This window comes from Taurulus bubalis, assembly GCF_910589615.1.
Source record: "Taurulus bubalis genome assembly, chromosome: 1".
NCBI classification, from domain to species: Eukaryota; Metazoa; Chordata; class Actinopteri; order Perciformes; family Cottidae; genus Taurulus; species Taurulus bubalis.
The window spans coordinates 14,742,980-14,767,001 of NC_136589.1; the positions used below are offsets into that span (position 1 = coordinate 14,742,980).

Consider the following 24,022-nt stretch of genomic DNA (forward strand, 5'->3'; position numbering starts at 1 on the left):
TAACATTGCTCAGCCTTAACTCCTGTTCTCCCTCACACCTTCCTCCCTTTTCTTATATCTCTAGACAGCCTCTCTCCTTCCCTGCCTTCCTCACTCTGTCCCTTGGGCATTGAGCTGTTAATTGCCTTTTCCATGTGGAAGTCTCTTACTTCCTTCAGCTTTGTTAGGGCTCTCTGGAGCGATGGCATGTCTGGCTGTTGCAGTGAAGGATAAGAATCAGGGAGCACACTGGAGGGCATGCAGTCGAACTGGACCGATATGAAAAGTGCGATAGAACAAACTGTTTTATCTGTTTCTTGCAGGCCAGAAGCAAAGGTCACTGACACTATATTGTCGAGGACTCTATTATAAACAGTCTATTCTGGTAGTCTAGACTAAATCGTAATTGGCCCTCCACAGATAGATTGTGACTTTCCCTGGTGTCCTGATGAAGTTTGCATCAGTTTCAAAGCATAACTTTTTGTTTTCTTTATTGTACAGCCACATTCGCAGCTCTGTAAGGCTGTACTCAGGCACAGTGTTGCTTTGCTACCATCAGCACTCTAACATGCTCATGATGACAGTGCATTTTTTTTAGCAGGTATAATATATAGATATTCCTTTATTAGTCCCCCAATGGGGAAATTTCAGGATTACAGCAGCAAACAGGGTAAAGTGCAGACAAGAGACTAATATAGTAATATGTCTATATACTGTATATATACTGTATATATAGACAGACAGACAGAATACAAATATAACTAGTATTATGAACAGTGTATTAATATTAATATTGCACAGGTTGAAGTGTTTGAAGTGTTATTTGTGGTCTACTGAGAGCTCAGTTGGTTGTGCAGCCTGACAGCAGCAGGAAGGAAGGACATGTTAGTATGTTTAGCATGTTAGCATGCGATTTGCTAAGTATCACAAAACATAAAGGAATGATGGGAATGGTCATTCATTTGCAGGTATTTGGTCATAAACCAAATTATTGGACACATTTAATTTAATGGCGCCAGATGGAAAGTTTAGGGTTCACCAACCGTTTAATAATTCATCTAGTGTGGTACATAAATACAAAATTTCATGGCGTTCTAGCACGTAGTTTAGATCGAGGTTTCATTTAAAAACTGCAATGTCAACCTCATGTTGCCACTAAAGGATTACGAAATAGTAAGGTTCATCCTCTGGGGACTGTGAATTACTTAAAAAAAAATCTAAATCAATCCATCCAAAAAGTTGAAATATTGTGGTTAGACCGACTGGCATCGTTAAGCATAAAAGCACACTGCCAGTGTGGTTCAAATGGAGCAATTGAATCACATTAAACCTAATCAACTGGCTTTAACTCGAGTAATGAATGTCCAATAACAGTGCTTTGTAATCCAACTCCCAATTTTAGCCTCTGGCCCTTCATGCCAAATTGTTCTGGCATCCCGGTGCTCAACTTAACTGCAGTAGGAGGGAACGCTGCGATAACCCATCTTGTGATTATGTGGGTGGTGTTGATGATCACTCTCAGCTGGCAAGCACCGTGTGTGTCAATATTTTTCTGTGGGCCTCGCTCAAAACCACAAATCCTTCTCTCGCCAGTACACAGAAGTAGATTACATGCTGTTTTATCCATCGCACCGTTATAAAATATCTATGTCACCCGGCAGAGTAGAGATACTTAACTTCATCGTGAGATTAAAGCGCGGGGCTTCCGTGCATCACTCAGTACCCGTCACATAAAGAGGGGTTGTAATGTAGGCGAGTGTGAGTTTTTTTTCTTTTAGCTGTACACACTTGTGAGGATTTCCTTTTTTCTGCTCTGAATGAAAACATTTATGTATTTCGATATGCTTCTTTTTTTTTTTACTGTGTGTGTGTGCGCGTTATCACAGGCCGCACCTTGACAGAACCCTGTGAAAGCTGTCACAAGCCCATTTAAGAGCTGCAGGGATTGAAGCAGCAGCAAACAGCGAGGAGGAACAGGCAAAACTCCCCGGTGTCAGCCTGTGAATCTGTATGCCATAAAGACCTCCTCCCCACCTCCAGTATGACAGCACTATTCAGAAGCAGCCACCACCGCGGCGCAGAGGACAGACAAGGGCGGCGACCGGAGGGCACGTTACCGCAAGTGGAACCGGCAACTCCCCGCAGACACGCCAAAGTGTCCGTCAGAAAGCTAACGAGCTGACAGACATTTAGTGGTGTGACCTGTGGAATGTAATTGCAGTAACTCATTGTCTTTCATAGCGTTTGGTGATTTAAACGTGCTGATGTTTGAAACCACGGCTCAGCATTTTTAAATGAACAGAGAGGACCGGTTGGCCCATTGGCTGAAGGGGTTACAGAGAGTAATTGTGGCCCACTCCGGACCAGACCACTACTAATCCGATGTCGCCTGAAACGATATATTACATTTTTTGGAAGGGGAATAAGTTTCTCTATCGTCCACTCTGCTGAAGTTTTCTTGAATAAATCTCCACCACCTGCAGGGTGTTGCTCTGGAGATGACCTTTCTCTTGGCCTTTAGCAAAGTGCCATAAAATGAATATTGTTCTGTGTGAAGTCGTCTTTGAAGGCTGGTTTACCTAACGTGCACAAAGACATTTGAAAACTACGCTCGATCAAAGAAAAAGCCCCCCACTTAAAAGTGTTGACAAAGAGGTCTGTGGATTATCCAGGGAAACATACACACTACTGGAGAGAGAGAGTGGGTAGATATCTCAAGCTAGCTTTGAGTGGGAGCTTCTTCGCCTCCCAGAAAGTAAAGGTTGGTGAGCCTATGGCCTGCACATCCTACACTATACAAATGAGTGGGGTCACGGGTCCAGTGCCCATCCACGAGCTCCAGAGACAGATACTGCTGGATGAAAACAAGAACATTGTGTGCCTCTTTTTTTTATCTAATGTGTGTATGAAGTGCAGGTGTGCATTTATTTACCTGGCCAGATATTGTCCTGAAGAGGGCAGCTCGTGTCTGTTTGGTTTGTCGTAGCAATTCACCATGTTCTGAATCAGCGCCAGGTCCGGCCTCACCATGGTCGCCGCAGTCACCGCACGGCCAATCAGCTGCAGAGCATCCCGAATGTAGAAGCTGATTGGCTTGCGGCCCACCTCCCCGTAGGCTAAAAGTCCAAGGGGGCCTCCTAGAGTGTGAAGCGAATCTGGAGACAAGGGATATCCCATGATCCACTGCAGTGCTGGCAGTGATGACGCGAGCCGCTGAGCTGCCCGCAAGACGGCGGAGAGACACTCGGGATCGGATCCCAGGAGGAGGACAGAGGAGATAGGAGAGGGGGAGCGCAGGAAGCGGGTGGAGAGGATCTTCAAAGTCTCCTCTTCCCTCTGTTCTTCCTTCTTCTCCTCCCTGCTCTCCCCTCTTCGGTCCCCGCCCCCGGAGACCAGGGTCAGGTTGATGATGTCCCACAAATGCCAGTTCGACCCGCTGTGCGTCTGCAGGTGAGACAGCAACCCTTCACCCCCTTCCTCCCACCCGGGGCAGATTACAGCTGCTCCTCCCCAGCTGCTCTCCCCCCGGGTCCCTCGCTCCCTGTCCCCCTCTCTACCCTGCAGGACCGCCAGCAGCAGGCTGCCCAGGGTCGACGGGGGCACACGGGCCGACATCTGCAGGTTGAATCGGTTCTATTAGAGAGGACAGGAAGTGAAAAGAAAAAAGAGAGAAGTGAGAAAGTTAGGGGGAGGGAGCCAAGGTAAAATGATGGAGGAGAGAACAGAACGGGAGGGAAGAGAAAACAAGAAAAAAACAGAGATTAATAGATGCAGCCAAACCCAAACACCTCCGGGCTGTATAACGTAAATCACATTAAAAGGAGCTTTTATGAGCGCCCGAGTGCTGCAAAAACAATCCCTGTTGCTGCAGTAATTCACCACAACACTGATCAGAAACAATCAGTCACATTCGTTCATTATCTCTCACTCTGGTATACGAGCCGCACTGATACAAACAAGGAGGCAATGATTCACATCTAATCTGCAGCATCACAGTTGACTTGGCAAGACAACAGTAGCATCCACAGTTCATCCAGAAGCCTGCATTTCCAAACCCGACTGAAAACACTGGCTTGTTTCATACTGTTCCAAAATGGATAACACTGTTGTCCTTGAATGCAGCTCACAGATGGACCTTCCCCCTGCTTCCTTTGGGGCTTCTATCCATTTTTCATCCCATCAGTGCTCCAGGCAAGGTTCAGGGGGGAGCCTGCTTTCATACAGAGAGCCCAAAGTTTATCTTAACATGACTTAAGATTTGCAGTAACCTCACTGAACTGAGACGATAGGTATGCACTACACACTATGCTCTATACACATTTCAGCATCTTTACAACATAACGATAGCCAAAGTGGAAAACCTCCTATCAGCAAAATTATCCATGAAAAGTGGGGGAAAACTTCCTATCTGCACTTTGTGTATTTATATTTTCTTTATTTTTCATCTGTTGTATTATGTATTAGGTATCGTTAACAAATAGTAACAACAAGTATTTTTTGGTATTCTCAATAAGATCATTTTTCATGAGCAGAAGTTCACACTCCAAAAGGCATGCGTAAACAATACTTCATTAAATCTGTGCATATGCTGTAAATCCATGGAGGTACATGCCATGTTTATAGAGAAACTTCTGGAATACAAATATTGTCTACACACGTGTATCTGTAGATGATGTCTAAACCCCAAAAACCACAGGCATTCATTCAGATGGAAATATCCCACCCAGGAGTACAAAGTAAACGGAAGGACCCTCTGCTGAAAGTCCTCGAGTCCCTACAGAGAGTAAAAAATAAATATTTGACTGAAGTCTGCAAAGACACAGCTGAATTAATGCAGCATGTCTATTTATCCCCCTGAGAGAGGCTCGGAGTGTGTGTGTGTTTGAGGGGACGAGTGAAAATAGGCCCTCCGTTTGAACTCAATGGGGGGGCCAGAAAGGTGGTGGCGGTGGTGTGTGTTGGTGGGTGTTGTTGGTTGAGACGGAAGCAGGTGGCAGCAGCGAACAGAGATAGGGAGGAGGTGCCTGCTACAGGTGTGAGCATTATTCAGTATATTACCATCAGGAATAATACTAACATCATGCATATTCTGTCAAAGTCCCCCGGGGAGCCCAAAATGTGACGTTAAAAGATCAAAACAGATCCCAGAGGCAGACGGAGGAATTAGCATGTAAATCTATATCTGCTCTTATTCGACGTGGCTCTGGGTAAGCTCCGCCATCTATCCTTTAAATATTAACGCAAGGCCAAATATCAATGCATGCATTAAAAATAAAGCCACAAAAATGAGACATCGTGACAGGTCTAAACAGCAGATGAGTGTGAGTCACGGACAACAAGTTGTAAATCATGATGCTAGTGAATACAGCTTGTTAGAAGAGAATCTTAAAACATATATATCTTTGTCAAATTAATGTAATAATGATAATTCATTATTTCTCTTGCACCGACAATGACTGCAAACTTGATTGACTTTTAGAGAGATTATTTTTTACAATTGTATTTACATTGGAGGCGTTTAGCCGGCGTCTTCTACCCGGGGCGACTCACAACGAGCATGATGGTTGAATTACTTCAAGAGCGGGGACGTGAGGAAAATAATAATAAGAGCATTATAGATGTTGTATTTGTTCTTGCTGCTGTTAGGAGATGAAGCAAATTAGAGTGAATGTAGCAGGGAGATGTGGGAGCCGCGATGCGATGCGGAAGAGATAAGGTGATTTTCGTAAAGGCATGAGTTCCAGCACATAAGGCCGCGAAGCGCTCTGCTATTTTGGGGGAGGATGGACTTTTTCAGAAATTCTGTGGGCAATCGAACGTGACAAGCACCAAAGTGGACCCAAATGAAAAAAAAGCCCTGGAGTTATTGCCTATTACAACTGGAGTCCCCTTCTTGACTGCATTTGAATGTTTTTGGCACAATTAATTCCAGTGATGTATTAGAGCAATAACTTTTTTTCCTGTGCTTATACAGTACAAGTGGTACAAGTGACATACTTTCTAAAAAAATAAATAATAATAACTCCAAATAGGAAAAATTACAAAAATGTTTCAGAGTAAACATGGGAAATGATCTGGCTACCTTCCAACTTGTGTTAAGTTTAATATTAGGCTCATATTGAGTTGAGCTGAGAGAGAGCCTGCAACTGTACCACTTGTATTGTTCATCTAAATGAGGCCACTTCTGTGATGCAGCGCCAGGGATGCCAACGCTAGAAGGGCTTTAACACAAAGTGGTGAGTCAAAAAAGTTGAACTTGCTGGCCGATTGCTGGCATGATAACTTTTCTGAATTCTTTCCAAGTTCACGTTCACAGTTTTATAATGTGCTGCAGCGTGCTTTAGGCAGCTGATACGCCTTTAACAAGCTGCCATCAACGCAACCCAGAGTTTGTTTGTGGGGCTGTTTTTTGTCTGAATGCATGCTTAAAGGTGCAGTGTGTAGGATTTGGTGAGGTTACAGATCACAAACCAACTGGAACTTCCTCCGACCTCTCCTCTGCGATGTTGTGCGTCCTGACTGACACAGCCAACCCCGTAAAAACAGCACCATAGACACATCAACACAATGCCACCGCAGATGAAAACCCCCCACAAAAAGCAGGAAACTTACCAGATGCTGTTCATTAAAGACAAAGTCCATCAGCTCTCCTTAAAAGAAAGTTCAGGGACGCAGTTGTACAGTTTATCGGTGCACTTCAGTTCCAGTAACAGGTGGCCATGTACTCCCACTGAGTGTGTACTGACACACTGACCAAATCACAGCGCACGTTAATGGTCACGCGGGCGAAACAAACGTCCAGAACAATAGAAGGCCTTCTCTCAGCTCTCGATTCAATAGAAAAACAGAAGTGAAATGTGATTGATGAGGAGATCCTTAAACAGCGGCCACCGCGCCATGTAGCAGGCTGAAGGCTGAAGTCTGGAAGCAGAGCAACAGAGGAACACAGGAGCTGTGCAATGACACAATAAGCTAGGCAACAATTCATATAATACATGTAGTGCATTTGTGAAAAACAATTAAACTATAAAATAGCTATAACTTTTAACTATAAAAAATATTTAAAAAATTTAAATTTAAACTTTGTGATTCTGTTTAGGCCAGCAGAGAAGGCTTATCAGGCCCTGCTGGCCTGCCTCTGGTGCTAATCATGTAGGTGAAAGGCCCAATCTAGAGCCAAGTGTTTGGTTTGACCTTTCTGTGTTTCTGTAGAAAACATGGATACAAATAACGCTAATTGTGTTATTTATAAAGGTAACTAAAACACAATGATTCTATCTTTCAGGTGATTGCACACTAAATAAAATACATTACATTCCATTTCTGACAATAGATCCCGCTAAATGCTACACACTGTACCTTTAAGTGGATAATCTCAAGATCGTTACATTACGGACTAATCACAAACTGAGCGTGCTCACTTCCTAATGGCATGTCATTTCTAGTTTGCCATTCATTCTGGCGACAGTGGCTCAGTGGTTAGCATTCCCGTATTTCAATCGGAGGATCGGTGGTTCGAGCCCCGGCTCGGCTAGCCCATGTCGATTTGAACTTGAGCAAGACACTTAACCCCTAATTGCTCCCCGTTGCTGTGTCTACCGTGTATAGAACAAAACATGTAAGTTGCTTTGGATAAAAGTGTCAATCTAGTGTAATTCTCAAAACGGACTGAAATGATTTCTATTCAAACAATGACAAAATCCTACATTTAGCATCCTTGAATATTTCAGAGTAACAACAACAATGAAATCCCTGCCAGTCATCTCTCCAGCTTAATCTAGCATGTTTTAAAGAATAAACTGGCAGTGTCAGTGTTTTATCCCTGTGAAACACTATATATTGTGTGTAATGTAGGAATATGTGTCTGCATACTTGCGAGGATACTTATAACAGATCTTCAGGTCCACTGAGGCTGTCTGTTTGTTTTTTCTACATCCTGTGTTTTCGCATTGGGTCCGGGTCAGGTTCAATTTAGCGGTAAGGGTTACCCGCCATTTTAATTTAAAATGTAGTTTTATGTTTTTTAGCGGACCTAAGGGCACCGGAGTCCAGTTTTGCTCTCTAGAGGAATGCTTTTTTTTTAAGATGTCACAGTCTAGACAAGATAAAGGGCAGCTGGGCTGTCTGGAACTGGAAAGTTTACAGACTGTTGACAGTTTCCTCTGAAACACAGAAGTCTCTTTTCAGTATTCAGGGACTAGCTGGACACAAAGAGGCTGTCTGAGTCCAGCGCTGCTGCTCAGGTCAATCCAGGCCCAGCTTGATCTTTTACACAGGTCTTTTTCAGGCTTGGTTAGAAACATAACTGATGTTTTCTCTGAGCAGCGAGGCATTTTCAACCCCGTAAGGACCTCCAGTGTGTGTGTGTGTGTGTGTGTGTGTGTGTGTGTGTGTGTGTGTGTGTGTTTTGTTTGTTTGTTTGTATGCTCTTATCTTTTTTCTTTTCCCAGGTAAAAGCTCTATCCGTAAGCACGGGTTTATATAAGACTCTGAACTAAGGATGCAAGATAAGCATGGCTAAAAGGACCGTCAGCATTATTCCAGTATGAAATATAAAAATCCATACCTCTTCTCACACATCTGCAAATTAGGAGCCTTGAACTGAACCTCTGCCTCTACTATTCAAATCTGTAGTGCCGTTTGATGTTCTGGCCCCCGAAGATTTTCAGGTCTTCAAATAAACTGCATGTGCGCATGCACAGTACATGCACCGTAGGTCCCACGCGCAGACAGCAGGCAGACACGCATGCAGTCGTCACCGGTGCAAATACACGCGACGACAGTACAAATACCCCATGGTGTGAATACTCAAGCATAAACCCAGAGGGATCTGTGAGCAATGTGGAGTAAGCAAACCGACAGGAGTGGGTTGAATCAGAACAGGAGGGAGCAGTTCCCAGTTCCTGAGCTCATTGCTTATTTAGGCCTCCAAAAGAAAAGCATCAACACTTGGAAGGTGTGCAACCGAATGCACGATGCCAAAAAAGAAGAAGAAAAAAGATTTCCCCGTACAAAGAAGGGGGCACAGAGAAAACAACAGCACCTGCAGTTTCAGAGCTTATTAAAAGCAAGTTGGAGCAAAAAATAAAGAGGCGGGACTTGTGTGTCCCTGTGTGTGTTTGGGTGGTTGAGGGAAGCTGGCCTAAAATTTAGTAGCTGAATGATCGGGTATCTCCTCACGTCCGTCCTCCACAGCTTCAGGCGAGGGATCTCTCTAACAGGCTGCAGCTTGACTCATTGCGAAAGCCCCCCGTCGCCCCGGTCGGGCTCACTATTGCACTCATGAATCGTTTGCATCAAGTAAAGTGTCGGTGGAGACGGCGAGGGCAATGCCTCGAGTTGGTCCTCGCTGTTGCATCCAGACCTCCGCCCGAGCCTCTGAGTGGCTGCCGAGCTTCCTATTCGGCTCCAGGAACAAAGCTCATGGCCAGGGCAGCGCTCCAAAACAAGAACACTTCACTGAACACATTAATATTTCACCAGGTGAATTGGGAGGATGCCGGGCGAGATAGGAAGAGAAACAGACGGAGTGAATGTGAATATATGTTTGAGATGAAAGATGAAGGGAGAAATTGATATGTGGTTTAATATCCGTATTTGTGGACAGAGGCGAAAGGGGATGGTTTGCATCTGAATGTAGCCGGAAAGGAGGAAGAGAGGCGGTGATGGCGGTGCGCTCGTGTCTTGAGGAAGACAGAGAATGATTTCCTCAGCAGGGTGCAAGTCTTGTATTTCAAACACCTGAGATGAAAACTGAGCCTGTCGTAACCTGAATGTCAGACTGAAATGTCACGGTGGATGTGGGCTCACGTGCACGCTCGCAGTGATCTAAATCCAGACTGAGCAATTTGATGCAACCTGCAGTGCAAAACAGGCTTCTGTCAAAAGGAGTAAAACATACAAACACCCTTGAATAAAGAAACTGTTGAACGTGCGTCATCTGATTTCCCCAAATAAACAGCTGTGATTGAATTCGGCCTCCCAGAGTTGTTTGCATAAGAAAAGAAAGCAACACTGACCAGACGCAAGCCTCACCAAGCTGTTTGCCGTGCTGTGTAATTGTATGCAAATAGCATTGTTTAATTTTCTCCCAATTTCCCCCACGTCTCCTGGCGCTAAGTGTAATGTGGGTGACTTTAATCTTACTCAGCCATGCTGCCAGGGACTGCAGCTAAGCTTTGTGGGAGAAATAGGCTGCTGCTGGTAAACACATGTGCTGCACACACACATACACACACACACACACACAAATAGACACCAAAACTGCAATAAACACACGGGCAGGGGCAGAAAATTACATTTACGTGCTCACACATGCAAGAAAGTATACCGCACACTCGCCTCATGCACGCAAAAACACAACTGCGGAGCAATCAGCCACTTAACACTGCAAATGACTGTGGTTATCTAAGCATAACAGCCTGTTGGCTCAGAGAAACAGAGTGATAAGTAGTTAAGATACACACTATTAGGCGCCGCCGCAGGACCGGCCACAGATTGAAAAGATAGGGCTGAATCTTGTTTCACAGTTAACAGTTGATGGAGTCGGAGCCACGTGTCTCCGATTGTCACCGCTAAATTACGTATGCAAATACCTTGACTCAAACCCATTCCGCCCACCAACTCCCAGCAAATGATTGAGTGGAAAAGTATGCATGAAATTGCAGGCATATACATATATATATGTGTAGCACACTCCCAATTAGGCTTTGATTGGAAGGAAATCGTGGCTTGTTGGTTATGCCCCTCGAAGCTGTGTCAATTTGGTGAGGTGACTGCCGGAGGTACGAGTGTGTGGAGTCCATGAAACATAATGACCGTGTTAGTTTCCCTGGTGGTGTGGCGGGGTAGGAGAGGAGAGGAGAGAGGGGTGGGTGTACAGTAACATCGTAAAGGCTGAGCGATTGTGGGAAAAGCCATAAACGACTCAACGGGCCACGGCTCCCCTTTTCCTCCAGGCTCGGAGTTTATGGGGTCCATTCCGAATGGGAATAAAAGGCTGAGAGAAAATGGGATTTAGCTCATTTTGTACATCGGCGTCGAACCCAAAGGTAACGAGGTGGATCTGTTTGTGTAGCTGTGCGAAGGCAAACGTGCACTTTTACAAAGTATTTGTCCGCTAGAGCATCTGTGTGCTGTGTATGTGTGTGTGTGTGTGTGTGTGTGTGTGTGTGTGTGAGAGTGTGAGTGTGAGATAGTGTAAATGTGGATGTCTGTGATTTACAAACCATTTGATGGAATATTGTTCTCAGCATGGCTTCAAATTAATTTGAACGATCAAGACACAGAGCACACCAGCGTTTTCCCGCCTGCAGCATTACAAGCAACTGCAGAACAGAGAGAACCAGATAACTACACACACACACACACACACACACACACACACACACACACACGCACACACACACACGCACACACACTGACTGATCACATACTCAAACCAGCCAAGTGCTTTGGGCTTTTGTACATTATGAGGAAGTATTTGCTCCACAATTTCAAGTCACAATCAAATGGCAATCTGGAGGGAATTGATGAAATGCGAATGCGTATCAAAGTGCGCTTCCCCGCGACTCTGTAGTGTGGAGTAAATGTAGTAATCCAGTGCAGAGTGTTCACTTTCATTATCAGTTGACATCTGATTTAATGAGCCTCCGCGGGCCTGCGAATGTCCTGATGTCATCACTAATAATCAGATAGAGGAAACAGCAGGGGGGACTGAATGTGCTGTTCTGGACTGGGTAGTCAGGTCTCTAGTCAGCCAATGTTAGTGCTGAGTGCACTGCTAGCATGGGTGAAGGCTGTCATCTCAGCACGCTGCATCGGCGCCTCTTTTGTCAGGAGTTTCTTTGATCCCCTCCGCTGCAGAGATACAGGCCCACAGCAGGAATATGCTGAATGGGTTCATGTACCATCCTCCCCTCCTACACACAGCCTCTGGCCCCCCCTCACTATTTATGATCATAAATAGCTGCCGTTACTTATTAAAGAGAGTGATTGTCGTCCTTGCTCAATAGACAATGTTGTTTTTTCCCACCGGAGAGAACAATATTTGTCCTCTCGGTGTGGCCCCGTGTGCGATATGAGGCGGTGCACTGAATGTGATGGTGATTGATCCCCGTGTTGAACAGTAGAGAGAGGTACAGCGGAAGACTAATCTGAGTTATGATTGCCGCTGTAATCGCATTTTCTCCCTTTGACTCATCCATCCACCCCGCGGTAGGACATACATGGCGGCGTATTCTGATTACGCCGCACATCTGTCAAACACGAACGCTGCACGGCGGAGCGGCGACGTGTGCCTGTTTCCTTTCTTGAACACCTTCCTTTGGTTTTCCATCACCATGATTTTCTCGATCATAACTCTCGCTCTCTCTCTCTCTTTCCCCTCAACCCGGTTTTATCTTCCTCCCTAGCTGGCTTGCTAACCTGCTGGAGGTGTCGTCAAGCGTTTGCAGTAATCATGCCATCACGTTGGCGGTAAAACAAGCTGTTTTGGGTGGCGCGGAGGGCTGTCTAGGTAGAAAATGGCCTCTCGCTGGGTTGTAATTCCACCAACAGGCAGCTGGACCAATGAGACGCCAACATTATTTAATTACCGATGGAACGATATAGCGACAGTTCCCTCAGTGCAGATGCAGAGTGGCGTGATGTCATTAACAGTCAGCCCACAGGGAGCACAGGCGCAAACAGAAACAACTTCGGGGGGGACACATTTATTCACAACACCCCAGCGGTGAAAGCACCCCATGCCAGTAATGAGGTGTCTAGAGCTTTGGGCACCCGGGTGCGTGTCTGAGTATACGTGTGATATTTCTTAGTCTCGGAGTGTGTGTGCATTTTTTTGGGCGTGTTTGTTTTAGTGAGCGCGTCCGCTCGGATGTGTGACCGAACAACTTCCCTAATGGAAAAGATCTCTGTGCTTCGGTGGTGCTGAATACTGAATCTCAGAGCAGACTTCCCAGGAGTAAAATAATGCACCGAGAGAGATGGAAGTCATTTCGGGCCGGCGTGTGTTTGTGCGAGGAATGTGTGTGTCGAGTCGAGGACGTGGGGGTGTGAGGGCTTAAGGATGGATGGGCTCGCGGTGAGTAAATGACCTGCCTTGATTTAGCCTATCAGCTGAGCTCTCCACCCAGACTCGCCGATATCCCCTTTCATCCATCTCTATCAGAGAGAGATGACGGAGCGACGGGGAAAAGGCCGGCCGAGAGAGACCGAGGAGATGGAAATGCACAGAAGAGAGTGAACGATTTCAAGTGCAAGAGCGAGCATAAAGGGGCTAATTAGAGACAAGGGAGAAAAAAAAATTGGGAACAAGAGCGACAGAGACAGAAGAAGTGAACAAAAAAAGACTATTAGACTCCAATCGGAATCTGGGGTAATATGTGTGACAAACGACACCCTGTCCACGCCAGAAGTGCATGTGGATGTGGATGTGACTGCCAGTCGATTCGGGAACCATTCGGGGTGAGTTGATTTGGGGCAGAGATGAACATGTTGCTTGGCCTGAGCCCACTTCTGGTGAGGATGTGAGCAAAATATGTAGAAAGGAAGAGTTTCCTTCCACAGTGGCATACTTAAAAAGAAAGAATGATGCCAGGCATCAGCATGAGGCCCATTTTAGATTAGTATCATCATCGACATGAGTCATCTAAATACCTTTTAGCAAATTGTTTCGCTTACCAGATGAATATATAGCATTTTGCAGGAGATGAAATGCAGCAGTAAAATGCCCTTGTGGTCTGCAGTGGCTGTATCAACCCAATCCTCTGTCCTGTGTACTGTAACCCACTCATCTCCCTCAGGGGAATTGCTTTGAGATTTCTGATTTGTTCTCAGCGGCAACTTTGTTTTTTGGTTTAAGACTCAAGGAAATGGCTCAGGAGGTAATTTTAAAACGGACATGAGCTCTGTATTAGAAAAGCGGGAACAAGGACATAGATACATACAGAGGCAAGCAGTATGGCTGCACTAAGATCCCACAAAAGGAGCGTTAGAAGGAGAATCACAGCTTATTACAACCTGGGTCTTGTTTTGGTAGTTTGGCCAATTATTTATGATGCAATCGTAGCGTAGCATCGGCCAGCTCAAGCCAGGGTCTTACAACTATCCCACCGTGCTCCAAAGACGCTAATGTAGTCATTTCAGATTTTCTTCATCTTCAGGCTGGTTTTGTGAATTCTGGGATAGTCACGTTTAAAGGTTTTGTAATGGTGATACTTGTTACAGGTTAGAAGGAGATGTACATTTATATGTAAAAACCTGAGCAAACACTTGCAGAGTACGTTAGCACATCATTAACGAGCGTTAGCACTTCTATGCTACACTAGCTTACTGAAGTATACGGAATGTAAAACAAGTGCTGCTTTTGCTTTTTTAATTATTGTAACGTGAATAAATAACTATTTTACAGGAACAATGTTGTTCCATATTTTCATTGTCTTCTGTCTATATCGCCAGTTGATGTGGTGGTTCACTTTTACACTATGCTTTGTAGGCTTTAGCTACTATATTTATCTTTTTAACCCGTTTTCTGCCGCTAAAAATGCATATTGTAGACCCTTCTGTCTGGTTCTCTCTGAAATTGCCTTTTTATTTATCAAAAAATGATCTTCCGGGAGTGCCGTTAGTGACAGTGTGGACCTATAGAAGCGGCGACAGGGCTTAGCAAGGGGTAAATACTCTCCAAAGTAATGACTGAGATCTGTTTATACCAGTGGCGGGCTGTTTTGGACGTACGCCTGCTGTCTAACCGGCACACCGGCGCAGAGTCACGTCCTCCTTATTGTCTCCTCCAAATGAGCTGCTGCGTGTCTCATGCGGTCCACTCACCACATAATAAATCAGCCACAAGCTAATCCGTTTCTCAGCTCAGCTCCTAGCTTCTAGCTGCTTCTTCTTCTTCTTCTTCTTCTTCTTCTTTTTAAATGCAGATTTATCCAACACAAAGTGCATTACCGCCACCTACTGTTAACATTACAGAAAAGCCACACACAAAAAGGGTAGCAAAACCAGGGTTTAAACCACCAATCCTCTGATTGAGAGAGAGGCATGCTAACCATTGAGCCAACAGTCAGAACGGTTTGGGGGACTGACATTACTAGAGATATTGCTCAACTGGCCATATTCATTCGTGGTGTTGGTGAGATTTTGGCGGTCCCTGAGGAGTTCCTTGTGGCCAATTACAATGCACGTTAATGGTCACACGGGCCCTGTGGCCAAACATACGTTTCATAATGCTAGCAGGCCTCTCCATATAGTTTATCCAGCTCTCGATTGCATAGAGAAACAGAGGTGAAATGTGATTGGATGACAAGCAGCGGCGCTGTGCCACACAGCAGGCTGAAGGTTTCTGAAGGCTTCTGAAGGCTGAAGAGAAGGCAGACAACAGAGCAATACAGGAGCTGGGCAATGAGAAAATTAGCTAATAGGGAAAATAATTATAATACATGTAGTGTATTTGTGAATTATAAAATAGCTATAACTTTTAGTTATAAAAAAAAAAATATATATATATATATATATATATGTGTGTATATATATATATATATGTATATATATATATATATATATATATATATATATATATATATATATATATATATATGTGTGTATATATATATATATATATATATATATATATATATATATATATATATATATATATATATATACAACATTTAAATTTAAATGTAAACTTTGTGGTTCTGTTTAGGCCAGCAGAGAAGGCTTAGCAAGCCCTGACGGCCCGCCACTGGTTTATACCCAAATCCAGTTTAACCCAACCAATTGTTTTGTTTTAAGGTTTGGAGAGCAGTTGGTTGAATACCTATGATCGACCGAGGTTTGGTGATTAGGCTCTCCTTTGGCTTTCCCTTCCATTCACAGGAAAACATAAGGCATATGCCCACATACATGTGGTGCATCTGGGCCTGTCATCAGCTCAGTCTGCCAATAAACTGGGCTAATGTCGTTCTAATTAGTACCTTTCAAGAGAGGATTACTTATAGTTGCTGCTGCAGCACTAACTCAAGATAGATGTAAACACTTTTTTCTACAACAGCCACCATTGCACTATCTATATTTAAACCTTTATTAAAGGCATGACTTGCTGAGCATGCATGTTCTTTTACAGCAACACACTGGTTGATAAACAGCTATACATTTACACACAGTCAGAGCTGCGCAGTGCATCCTAATAACCTTGACAGGAGTAAGTGCCTTGTCCAAGTGGACAATTATTAGGGTCGGGAAAGTGTGCATTCACACATATTGTAGGATTCAAACATTGACCTTGGCTGCCAGCTGTTTGGCCTGTAAGCTACTTGATTATGATTATGCACGCCTCACACACTATGTTTTTCATCAGAGCCTAAACTGTGAAACATAAACAACAGCAGCACAGCTGTCAAATGCAGATTTCAAAATGCGGTAAATGACTCTCAGGAGGAAATTACTTCGTCCCCTTTCCCTTCCTTGGATAATAGTAAACTGTCATATGTTTTGCAGGTTGCTTGATTATTCATCCAAACACAGGGAGGAGTGCAGTTCACTCATGGCTTATGTTAATCTCAGGGGTCAAACCTCTGAAGAATAAGGTTCACCCACATGCTATGTAAGCCGTGTGATGTTGTTAAGCAGCAACATTACACTTGCTGTTGCTGTAATAGCATAGTTGCACCAATAGTTACAGATACTATGAGATGAATAAAGGACATCATTTCCTTTTTTTTGTGCACTTATCCTCCTTCCTGTCAAGAGCAGAGCAGTGAATCCCTGCCTACTCATGTTCAGTTATTCCAGTAAGTCACACCAGATTTGTGCACCATCTAAATGTATAAATGGGGAATGTACCCGATGTGTTCAACAGGATAATACGCTGTTGCTCTACTCACTTAAGAAACCCATTAAATAAACAAGGATTTTATTTTTCTTCCAGGGTTTAAGTGGTGTACTCTGGGGATGATACAGATTTTTTTTAAACGCAAGTAATGTTACAAGAACTTTGCACTTAACATAGCCCCTGAGCCCCTTTCTCCCTGATAAATATGCCATTAGTCATTCTGATGACTCAACCTCCATATAGAGGTCTAATTATGAAGCAACCTCTCCCTTCAGACATAACCTTTACCATAAACACATAAAGAGGGTTTTTTGACAAAAACATACTATTGTTTCATCTCCATTCATAACACCAGAATCAAACACATACACCTACAGTAAAACTGTTTTTACATTGGCACTGAGGGAGACACTCATCATGGATAAAGCCCTCTGGGCCTCTGGGCAACAATGAGCTGTGGGCCCGTTTTGAACCACAGGTACACAGAGAGAAAGACTCTCCTCCGAGAAATTGTTTCAGCAAACACCCCGAAAGGAAATGTGTTTGCGTTCAAGTGACAAGACTTGTATCGCGGCCACAGAGGGAGGAAAGGAGGTCGGGGAGGTTAGAAAGGTCAACAAAACATCAGCCTTTCAAACAAGAGACCACTGGTCGCTTCTCAGACAACTATTATTATAATATTATATATATATATATATATATATATATATATATATATATTCTCAGTCAATGATTATTATAATATATTATATATAGTATAATATTTCTATATATATTTAATATTATAATATTATATATATAATATAATTATTATACACATTGAGGTCTAACAAACGTGTTGAGCGTATAACAAATCAGACTTTTTGAACTTTTTGAACCTTCTTTCTTCATATCCATGTTTGTTGCAGTCTTGTTCTTCCCTCTCTTTGTTACTGCATTGCTATAATAAAGTGTATATATATATATATATATATATATATATATATATATATATATATATATATATATATATATATATATATATATGCGTCCTTGTGCGTGTGCATGTGACAAACAAAATGGGGACTCGCTCGTAAAAGAAATACATAGTGCTAACTGAGGTGAAACTCTCCACAGTGTAACTTTAACAAAACTGTAACCAAACCCAAAATGTGTTTCTCAGTCAATCATCATCAAGGAACATTGAACCCCATAAACCAGCTATATTCCCTTGTACTACCTGGTTTGTTGTGTGTTTTTGGTTGTTTATCTAAACCACACATGTATTTAGAAACACCCCCATGGAAGCAGAATATTAGCGTAATCAATAAAGGTACGGAACAAAAAAAGGGCCTCAAAACTAATACAAATTCAGAAGCCGCTTTATGACTTTTACATTTTATAATGTTGTTTAGTCGTGCAAATTTGTCATCAGTGAAATTGCCAAAAACGATGTAATCTACAAACGGTTTCCTGGGGCAATTGGAAACCCCGGAGGTTTTAGCCAATAAGCTTATTTTCTGATGAGATGTTGTGCGGTATAGTCCAGTTGCTTTTGCAGTTTCTCTCTTTTTTTACGGTTACGGTTTCGAAAGGCTGCATTGCGTTGGATGCAGAGTCTAGAAAACACAGAAGAGAACTTTCTGGCAGAATCTACCCCAGTCGAAGCCAACAGGACTTTAAGACCCCCCACTTTGTTGACAAATGTAATCACTATACCATTGTTGGGCATTTGGCCTCTTCACTTTTGGGCTGCAGAAAAAAATAAGTCTCTTATCTGGCTCTCTGCTACCTCAGTTTCAGTATTAATTGCTGCATCAAGTAAATGGGGCATATCTCTGCACTCGGTCCTAATCACTTATCTGCCATTAGTGCTTCTAGCCAGGGGGTGTAATTGGAGCGCTTCACAGTCGTGGAAAATAACTTGGTGTTGGCATCAACAAAGGCGCGAGGGTGGCCCACTTGGAGCGAAGCAGCCGTTGTCAGCTTAGATCAAAATGTAGGGGTACTTAACTTAGTTGGGTGTTGAATGTACACAGTGTAAGACTTTGTGTGTGTGAAGTAATGTGGCAGGGTGTCCATGTGCGTATGATAAAACACAGGGCCTTTGATGTCTGTGTGACTGTATGAAAAAGCGTCAACACTCTGTGTGCAATTTTATTGTACACCGAATGGCAACAGACGTATCCAGAAACAAACTCAGCCAGCGATAAGACCCAGACTGGCCTCGGAGCCAGAGTCCCAGTTCCCCCTCTTGACAAAATAAACCCAGTGATAACTCCAACTCGGCCGCTCAAAGCTGAAGAGCAGCAACAGAAAAAAAGAGGGAAAAATAGAGAAAGCAATAATCCTTCTGTAAATGCCAGCTCAGAGTTTAACACTCGACAAAGTCACCTCCAATTTAGATTCATAAAAAGATTGCATGCGTCAGATCTTCCTAAGTAGTGGGACTTTCAGAAGCCAAACTTAATTTCCTTAGCTGGCAAACACCTCCTAAATGTGTGATCTTTCAATTAGGAGGGAGCAGATGTGAGTAAGATGTGTGTGTGTGTGTGTGTGTGTGTGTGTGTGTGTGTGTGTGTGTGTGTGTGTGTGTGTGTGTGATGTGCGTGTGATGTGCATAGGTCAGCAAAGCTACTGTGGTTTACGCTGGCATTTGACCCCATTATGTTCTATCTGAATGAAAGCAATATTCACTGATCTGTGGATCCCCCCCTCTCTGCAGCTGCATTTTTCAGTCTCAATTAATGTGAAGAGCTGCATTGCAAGCGTTGATTGATGTTGATTGAAACATGTAAAGGGCATCAAAGAGCAATGAGCGCTGATGCACACACGCACGCATGCACACGCACACACGTACGCACACATTGGGCTATGTAAACCGTCTGTGCTGTGTGTATATACGTTTGTCAGACTGTGTGCATGCCAGATCCACTCAGCAACAGCAACAGCAACAGCAACAGCTCCCCATCCACTCAGTATGCCCGAGGAGCAACAACATAATTTACAAAATATCACAGATAATCGTGTCGAGATTAATTATCTCATTTTGATTAATGCCTATTGTTTAATTAACTCAACTTTAGGTCTTGTGCTCCACAGAAGTTCCCCCGCATAGCAAACAGGCTTTTTTTGCTCAGTGTCAGGTGCAGCTAGGGTGCAAGTGTGTGAGGAAGTAGGACAGATGCATTTCATATTAATCTCCTGGGATGATATTTGGGGCGATGAATAATTAATATTACCCATACAAGATGAAGAATAACAAAATAAAAAATAGCACAGTGCAGAATGTGTGAGTTTTTTGTGCGCACAGTAGGTTTGAGATTGTGTGTGTGTGTGTGTGTGTGTGTGTGCATTCTTCTTCTTAAAAATGTCTCCGCTTCCCATATTGCACATGTGGGTGTGTGCGGCAAAGCACTGAAGCGCTCCGTCTAATACGATGCCTATAGAATAAAAGTGTGAGCACTCCTGGGTGTGCACATCCACGTGCCAAAGCAGGGGAGATTATGCCAACACTGTGTATAGTATGCATGAGCATCTGTGAGCGCATATTATGTCGGCGATTATACGCTCCTCTTTCTATCTAAGACATTTCTTTGAAGCTTATAGGTTGGTGTACAAGACAAAGTAACCATGAAATTGACACCCAATCCCGTTGGCCGGTCCACATCCACATCCACACGCAACACTTAAAACAGTCCCAGGCACAGATTGAGAGCCTTTCTAGTAATAATTCATCAATAAATATTCCCTGCTTTTCAATGTGTATTAATTTTCGGGAGCCTGGATATGAAAGCCGACAGTGTCTAACATTTCTTCCCCCCTCCTCTCCCATTCTGTCTCCCTGCCTCTCCTCCTCATGCTTCCTTCTCCCAGCTGGCGTACCCTCTGTGCCGGTCTGATAACATGATTTCACGCAAATGTGAAATCCTCCTTGTGTCTGGTGTGTGCATTCCCCACTCAATTCCCATCCATCCTCCTCCTTCCCTCACCTGCACACCGACCCCACCTGACATTTGTAGGGCGGCTGCTCAAAGGGAGTGTGGTGTGTGTGTGAGAGAGAAAAGGTGGGGGAAGAAAATCAATCAGAGAGTCAAATCAATGTCCCCGCGGGTGTGTCCGTGTTTGGGAAAGACTGCAAGAAGAGGGAGTGTCATTGGCAGATATATGCCCGTGTCTCAGAGGTAAATGGGAGCTTTGAAGGGTAGTGTAGCATTTGGGAGTACTTTTAATATCAGATTAGGCATCTGACAGATGAGAGAGTATAGAGAAAACGTGTATGTGTGTGTGTGTGTGTGTGTGTGTGTGTGTGTGTGTGTGTGTGTGTGTGTGTGTGTGTGTGTGTGTGTGTGTGTGTGTGGAAAACTACACCCTTAAGAGAGATACAGAGTGAATGCTTTTTTGAAAGTTTGCCAAGAGATAAAATGACATTTACGGATCAGAACTTCATACGTCTTCCGTTCTCAAACATCAGACGGTCTGTCTTTTTCCTCGGGACCGATATGTCACCTAAGCTGGGCCCCTGAGCTTGAAAAAAACACACACATGCAGATGGAAATGGTGCGCTCTTTTCCATCTCAGAGAAAAAGCAAAGAGTATTTTTGTTCCCGCAAAAAAAAAAAGATGCCATTTCAGAAAAGTTTCTTTCTTTTCAACTGTAAATTTTGCCAGGGGAATATCAAACGACCATGCACGCGCTTTGTCACATTCGCCCTGGCTCACATTCAGAGTTTGGCACTTTCCTCTTCCATCCTCCACCACTTTGCTTAAAAAGAACCTTACAGTGTACCCTCCCCACATTTTCCCAGCAGCGACCATGACATCCTCACTTGCTTCTCTCCAACCTTTAGGCTACTACAACCACTTCTTTACGGAAGCGTGGATAAACCGATCCACATTGACGTTTAATGGCACTGTGACCGATATGAGCCCCTTATCAGAGGGGTGTGAAAGGTTTTGAATGAAATATGAGAACACCACCACTGCTTCATTTTCTGTTTTAGGACAAAAAACGGAGTGATAATCCAGCATTTTCAGTTTTAAGGTTGGGCTGACCATCATTACACAAACTGTGTGCAAGACGCTGCACATGAGAATGAAGAATCCGGCCTTTGGCTGCGCCCACAAAAGCTACTCCTCTGGCTGATCTGATGTCATTTTGGACACATTTTATATTGATCAAGAACTGTGCCTCGTCTCCCCTCGTATCCCACTTAATTTTTTCGGATAACTCAGTGAGTACGATCCAATCAGAGGCGTAGTTTTCTGGTTGGAAAGAGCTGTATAACAACAGCCCACAGACAACTGTTGCCACAGACCTCAGGCTGTTTGAGCAAACAAAGATGTGGATTGTTATAGAGTTAGTCTGTGTACTATTGTGTGGTTCATAAACCTTAAAAACTCATTATTTGAATTAGATTTAGGTACGCATGTCCTTGGACTATTTTCACATACCCTCCAGAACAATCGGTGCTGATCAACGAGCTCCGTACCTGCAGGCGCTGTGGTGCTGTGAGCTGTGAGTTGTATGGTAACATCAGCAGGTATAATGTTCACCATGTTCTCTGTGTTTCAGTTTAACATTTGCAAATTACCTCAATTAAATACAAAGTACAGCTGAGGCTGATGGGAATGTAATTAGTATTTGGCAGCAAGCCAAATTTAGGCAAATTTTTATGTAAATATTCTAGAGGGAAAAAAGGGGTGGGGAGCAGTTTTTTTCATGGCAATAAATCCAATATTAGTGAAGATATTTCAGTGTCAACTTCATGCCCAGGGTAGAGTGAGTGTCAGGGGATCGCCAAAGTGGGAATCATTATCTGGGGAACATTAATGTTTGTATAACTGTTTGGATCAAAGTAGCCGTGGACGGACAGATGGACATTGCCGTCCCCCAGAGCCAAGCTGCAACGACGGCTAAAAACACACATAAATAACACGTTAACATGCATGTGAGTGACCTAGAAGATCAACAAACGGATCAATTTATCATCAGCCAAAAGCAGGAAGTCTGCTCAGGTTTACTGAAGTTTGGAGTCCTTCTCTGAAGTTGTTATAAAATGTTACAGACCATGCAGGAGATGTTTTTATTTTATTTGTATTCATGCCAAAACACAACTGCAGATAACGATATCATTCATCAATCCCGCAATCACGAGAGAGAATTTCTGCCTAAGTGAACTTCTGGTAGTCGGGTTTTACAAGCCAGTGAGAAGGTGGCAGCCGACTAAAAATAGCCCTGCAGCAGGTCTCATAAATGGGAAGGAGAAACTGTAAAGGGGAACGAGAAGAAAAACACGCACACAGCCGAGTGGTGATTTCATTTCCCTACCTGTCATAACGAGGCTAAATAACTCTGGTCAGGGTATTACACGCGCTGGCTCTGAACAGCAATCCCGTGCAGGTGGAAAATGAGTCGGAGGAGAAGAGAGGGAAGGAAAGCGATAAGAGGGAGAGGGAGAGAGGGAGAGAGAGAGAGAGAGAGAGAGAGAAAGAGAGAGAGAGAGAGAAACAAACATGGAGAGTTTGGGGAGCCCAATACACCAAGAAGTGGAGGCGGAGGAGGGGAGAGGAAATATAGACAGGCACAGGAGAGAGGACAAGTCTTAATGAGAAAAAGAAGGATGCATGGGACAAGGGACAGGAATGGCTGAAGGAACAGGAGGTGGTCCTGCTGCGTGTGCGCTCTTTGATGCACACACACACACACACACACACACACACACACACACACACACACACACACACACACACACACACACACACACACACACACACACACACACACATCCCAGTGAACGAGACTCTGGCAGATGGAATCACACACTCCTTTAACTAACTGTCCTGAAACACACACACAGATGACAGTTGACTTCTGCAGCAAGAGTTCTCTGAGCAAGGTTACTTCCTCAGCAAGTTTACACTTTTTTTCCTCTCTCTCTCTCTCTCTCACACACACACACACACACTCACACAACACACACAGAAAGTCGGACAGAGAGAAACGGAGAGAAATAGAAATACTCTTTTAGTGATTGCAATCTGCACCAAATTGCACAGTGTGTGACAAACTGCAGTGGTTTCCTGCCAAGGGAAAGCTCGAGACTGTGTGTGTGAGAGAGAGAGAGTGTGAGAAAGAGAGGTGAAAAATGAAAGGTGTGGAAGGGGATACAAGAGAGAGATAGAGAGAGAGAGATAGATAGAGAGAGAGAGAGAGAGAGA

The 24,022-nt window shown here is 43.8% G+C and overlaps 1 protein-coding gene across 1 annotated transcript in view; it reads right to left on the bottom strand.

The window, feature by feature from the left end:
- The window catches only part of LOC306733493 (glutamate receptor ionotropic, NMDA 3B-like), a gene marked incomplete at both ends in the record, with an annotated part of 67,498 nt that overhangs the window by 27,121 nt on the left and 16,355 nt on the right, over positions 1-24,022 (bottom strand). Inside the window, one exon of the mRNA XM_079214741.1 lies at positions 2,912-3,612. Coding sequence (XP_079070867.1) covers positions 2,912-3,612 — 701 coding nt within the window. The remainder of the gene's footprint in view (positions 1-2,911; positions 3,613-24,022) is intronic.